Genomic DNA, 5,244 nt, shown 5'->3' with positions numbered 1-5,244 from the left:
AGTCTCAGTCTCAGTCTCCCAATGGCCTCCTCCTCGCAATGATTCAGCTACCCTAGTTTGACTACGGAGAAAACATTCAACAATTTGAAACTTTGCATTTGTATGAACAAGATATTTAATAGATTTTAATTTCAAAACATTAAAAAATGTTATTAATCAGCGCCTTTTTCATCATAATAGTTATTAATTTAATTATTAATTGTATTTATTTACTCACACCCAAAAATTACACCTTCATTAAATCGTGCAACTATTTTACTTTCACAATTATTTTCTGTACTTGTTCTTGGTTTTTTTATTGAAAGTATGTCATGTTAGCGACGGTTTTCCTAATTGTACGCCAGTCGAAGACCGTCGCTAACATATATTTAGCGACGGCTTTTCAAACCGTCCCCGATGTAGATCTGCGACGGTTGTTAAGCAGTTGCTAATGGCGACGCTTTTAGAGGGTTTTCTGAATACCGTTGCCAAGTTTCTATATATCCTCAGTCCATTTTTTATACTCACCGCTTCCCTTTCTTTGATACATTTTTCTCTCTTCCGATTTTTTTCGAGTTGAGCTAAGTTTTTTAGCTTCAATTTTTGATAAATATTTTAGTGTTGATTATGATCATGAGTTTTGTTAGCTTGTAATTCAGATCGTTTTCAGCTCATTTTTTTGTGCATGCGCAGTGTTTCGGCATTTTCTACAATCAGATTGTAAGTTTGTTGTAGATTTATACTTACTTAAATTTGTTTTTATTGCATGTTATTTAGAATGGTGGATATCAGTTTAGAAAGTATTTATTTATTTAATTAAAATATGATAATTTATTTTTGAAATATGAATAATTTTTTTTTGAAATATGAATAATTTAAGCTTTATATTTAAGTTTCTAGTTATAACGTGTTGCACATTAGAATAACAGGTTTGATTAATTCAAAAAATCAATTTTTATTTAGTCTGATTATGATTATTTTTCTAAAATATATATTAAAATAAATAAATCGAGTTTTTAAATAAAATTCAATATATTTACATTCGAATTTATTAGGTTTTTTATCATATAGTTATACTATTTTCAATATTTTATTGATTTTTTTGGTTTAACAAAATTCTTTCGTATTTAATTTGATAATATTATTCTAATGTTTAATTTTAAAATTTCTAACATTATTAATAATATTATTCATTATTATTATTATTTATTTAAATAATAAAAAACAAATATATTTATCAAATTATAAAAAAAGATAAAATTAAATGATAAATCTAAGGAATAGGGGTTTCAACCCAGTCCCTGACTAGCTATGAAAACTACATATACCTGCAGATTTATATCAATCTTATATTTACACTCTTTAAATTTAAAATTACATATACCTTGTAACTCACATCATCTTTCAATTTCTCATTCAATGAGTATTAAAGAAATAGTTTTTTTTAAATATATTTAAGTAAAAAGTCAACAAAAATTTAAAATAAAAGCAAACAACAAATTAAAAATTCAATCATAAATATATTTTGGCTTTGTTGTATGATTTTAATTTTAAAATACATTAATTAAAACATACTATTTCGTAACTTAACATTCTCAACCAAGTAAGGTAGATAAGATAAAAACAAAAAAAAAAAACTATTGGTGTGTACATATTTTTTTTTTAGATAAACGAATTTATAATATATTATTAAGTGTGAGTCCCTTAAGTAACTACCTTATATGACATCAAAATATTTAATTTCATAATTACCCTTCTCAATATACTTAAAACCTCTCCAAGTCAATCCATATTTTACATTAAGAAAATGTAAACAAGAATACCCAAATCTTTTAAATTGAAAATAACTAGCATTTAACCCGTGTGACGCACATGATCATATTATTAAAAATTAGTGAAAAATGAATATATATTTAAATTGAAAATCTAATATAATTATAAAAACTAATTTTTTCGCTAATTTTAAAACACTTTCTTAAATACAACACATGTTGATTAATATTTTTGATTAATACAACGAACATTACATCTTGGAATGATTCAACTCATATCATTTCAGAATTTAATTTTGGAATAGATAACTTTAGTAAGATAAATAAAATAAAATTAGTTTCTAATATAATATGCAATATTGCATTATTTAAAATTTAAAATTCAAATAAGACATACCAAAGGACAAAAATTATACATTAGATGCTTTTGACAGAATTATATTATACATTAACTCTTTCAAATGAAGAAAATCTCGAATTGCATGCATTGGGTGTTAAACATTTCTGACTATTGAGGGTAACATACATGTTTATTGAAAGTAATTTAATGTCCATTTGAAACTCTTTTGAATCCATCTCTTTTAATTTTCTTGTGCTCTCTTATTTGAATTTTTAATAAGACAATTCAAGATATACAATATACATATGGTTTTGGAAGAAAACTACAATGCATTAATTCTTTCTAATTAAGGTAATTTCAAAATAATATGCATTTGGGATAAAAAGTTTATGATTATTAAATGGTAATTTAATGTACATTGAAAAACCTTGTTGTAGTGATAACTTTAATACTCAACCAATTTTATTTTTAGAAAATTAAATAAAATAATTAAATATTGTATTTCTTTTTTAAGTATGTAATTTGAGCAGTAAATTATTTAAAATAACAAAACGTATTTTTGAATGATTTACCTCATGAGTGATACTGAACATTTTATAGAGTTTTTAATTAAATTGATTGATATAATCAATGCAAAAATTTTAAGATATTTTACGTTTTCAATAGGGTTTAGTTTCAATTTTATTAAAAAAATAAAAAACATATAATACATAAATTACATTTGAATTAATATAAAAATTAATTAAAATCAAAATTGAATTAAATGAATTGATATAATCAATGCAAACAATAATTGAAGTGATCATTTATTGCAGTACACATATGTCAATATTCATGATATATCTGTCTTTTTTAGAAATGACATTTGTATATAAAATTTATTTATACAGTTTGTAATAAAAATTAAATATATCATGGTAACACAAATCATATCACAATTAAATTGATTGATATAATCAATGCAAAAATTTTAATGTGGTTTATGTTTTCAATAGAATTTAGTTTCAATTTGAATAAAAAATAATAAAAGACATATAATACCTAATTATATTTGAATTAATATAAAAATGAATTAAATTCAAATTTGAACTAAATGAATTGATATAATCAATGCAAACAATAATTGAAGTGATCATTTATTGCAGTACACATATATCAATATTCATGATAAATCTTTTCTTTTTTAGAAATGACATTTTGGCGGGAAATTATTTTTTTTGGCAAAAACTCTAATTTTTTATATATATAAATTTTATGTTACTTGTTTATTATTATTTGATCAAATAAAAATAAATGCATCTGTATCTTTTACCGGTGTAGTTTAAATTTGATACAAATTTAAAAAGATGCACATCTGATTTTCGCAATTAGTTGATTTTTTTTTTAGTTTTTGATAAATATCTGGGAAAGTATATATAATTAACCGTTTTATTTAATTAAAAAACCCAAACAAATGTTCTCGGCTCAGTGACCTCTGGACACTTCTCCAGCTTGCTGAACCTTTGGATAGAGAAGAAAATGTTGAAATTTTTGTCGAAGGTGAGGATCGAGTTTAACGCACTTGACCCACGCATGGCATCGTGCATGGAGTTCTTACCTCAGTGCAACGCTCGCAAGGCCAAAGAATCGAACCCAAGTTGCCAGGTCCAGGTCAACCGCCGCACCGACGATTTCCCGCCCAAGATTACAGTAACTATTGTCAACGGCGTCGAGGAGACCTTCGAAGCTACCTCCACTCCAGCGCAAAAAATCCGCAACCTGATTCTCGAGAAGGGCCAGTTTCTCGAGACTGAGCAGATGTTTCGCGAAGCCCGCGAGAAATGGCCTGTCGTTATCCCCGAAGAAGAGATCAGTCAACCGTTTACTGGAATTAAGGTAATGGGATACTTGTTCTTGTGTGCTGATTTTTGTTTATTTGATGATTTGCCTTAGTTTGGAGCTTGATCTGAAATAGTTGTGGTTGATATGATTTTGATGGATAATTTTTTTTATTTTTGTTTTTTTATAGCACAAATCAATAATTTTATGCTAAGTGTGACATGGCCCCGGAAAATTAATCTCTTTTCTCGTTTCTTTTTCCAAATTTGCAGCCAAGAAAAGCAGAAGAGAAGCAGCAATAACCCATTCAGCATTAATTTTCTGGACTTTGAATCGACTACTTAATTAGCAAGAGATTCAGAGGATGCAGAAAGAGATGCAATTTCAAGGTTTTACTCCTTTTGAGTTTGAACTTACTATCTACTTAATAAAGCTTTCATTTTTTTCCTTACCTATCATGGGCAGATTACTGGAGTATTACAATTTAATCTTCATTTGGTACCTATTTTCGAAGTAATATTATCTGTTTGGAGTATTCATATTTCACATGGATTCTTTCTTTCTTTTTTATTGCTTATTGATCTTAATGCATTGTATTCAGAAGTTTGTTCCAATGACCAAAGCAATTAAGAATGTTGCGATTGATGTGATGTTAATCGTGTTCACCTTTCAACTCTGATTACCAACACAACTCATGTCATTATATATACCAGCGGCTGAAGCACAACTCCGTGCGTGCAAAAACCCTCATATCTCTTCTTGCAAAAAACACACACCCCCATTTGCAACAAAACAAATAGAAAATCCCAGAATTCATGGACCATTTATTACTCATCATAACAAGAATATGAGAAATCAGACAAAATCCCATCAAAGGATTCTACATATGGTTTTATGGTAAGTCGGCAATTGATTTTGTAGGACAGATTTTGGATTTAAGTATCGCCTAATCAATGCAAATGTTGAAAAAGAACAACCGAAACTTCGATGATATATTTTTTTTCCCAATTTAATTTTGTATGATATTTCATAAATTAATGTACGTTTCCAATGCCAGCTGAATGTCTAATTTTTCATCTTCTTCCTCTAAAAAAAAATCGCGACACGATTATATCATGACAGTGTTGTTTTGCCATCAGTGTTCCCGTTTTGTACAAAAAAGGATACACGAGCGATATTTTCGCACTTTCTTTTTCTCGATTGCACAAACTAGAAGCATGAATCATTTGCGAGAAATTCCATGTCAATAAAAACAATTAAACTTAACCATTGGTTCGAGTCAAAATTATCTTTCAGACAGTCGTGATCGGCAGTCCGGTTCATCAGACATGATCC

General features: G+C 27.4%; 1 protein-coding gene across 1 annotated transcript; it reads left to right on the top strand.

Annotated features, from left to right (window-relative positions):
• Nucleotides 1-3,524: 3,524 nt before the first annotated feature.
• Nucleotides 3,525-4,455, top strand: LOC142533100 (uncharacterized). Its single transcript, XM_075639733.1, has 2 exons — nt 3,525-3,966; nt 4,182-4,455. Exons 1-2 carry the CDS (start codon nt 3,610-3,612, stop codon nt 4,209-4,211), a joined length of 387 nt encoding a protein of 128 aa, XP_075495848.1. The 5' UTR covers nt 3,525-3,609; the 3' UTR covers nt 4,212-4,455.
• The last annotated feature ends 789 nt before the right edge of the window (nt 4,456-5,244 follow it).

Source organism: Primulina tabacum, chromosome 18 (genome assembly GCF_025594145.1).
Source record: "Primulina tabacum isolate GXHZ01 chromosome 18, ASM2559414v2, whole genome shotgun sequence".
Lineage (NCBI taxonomy): Eukaryota > Viridiplantae > Streptophyta > Magnoliopsida > Lamiales > Gesneriaceae > Primulina > Primulina tabacum.
Note: the sequence above shows the minus strand (reverse complement) of the source record. Positions and strands in the feature narration are given on the sequence as shown.

Bases quoted from the DNA above. Each gene is read 5' to 3' on its own strand.
- LOC142533100 (XM_075639733.1), top strand. From the start codon at position 3,610: ATGTTGAAATTTTTGTCGAAGGTGAGGATCGAGTTTAACGCACTTGAC. The intron at 3,967-4,181 runs GTAATGGGATAC...CCAAATTTGCAG, and splicing joins AACCGTTTACTGGAATTAAG to CCAAGAAAAGCAGAAGAGAA.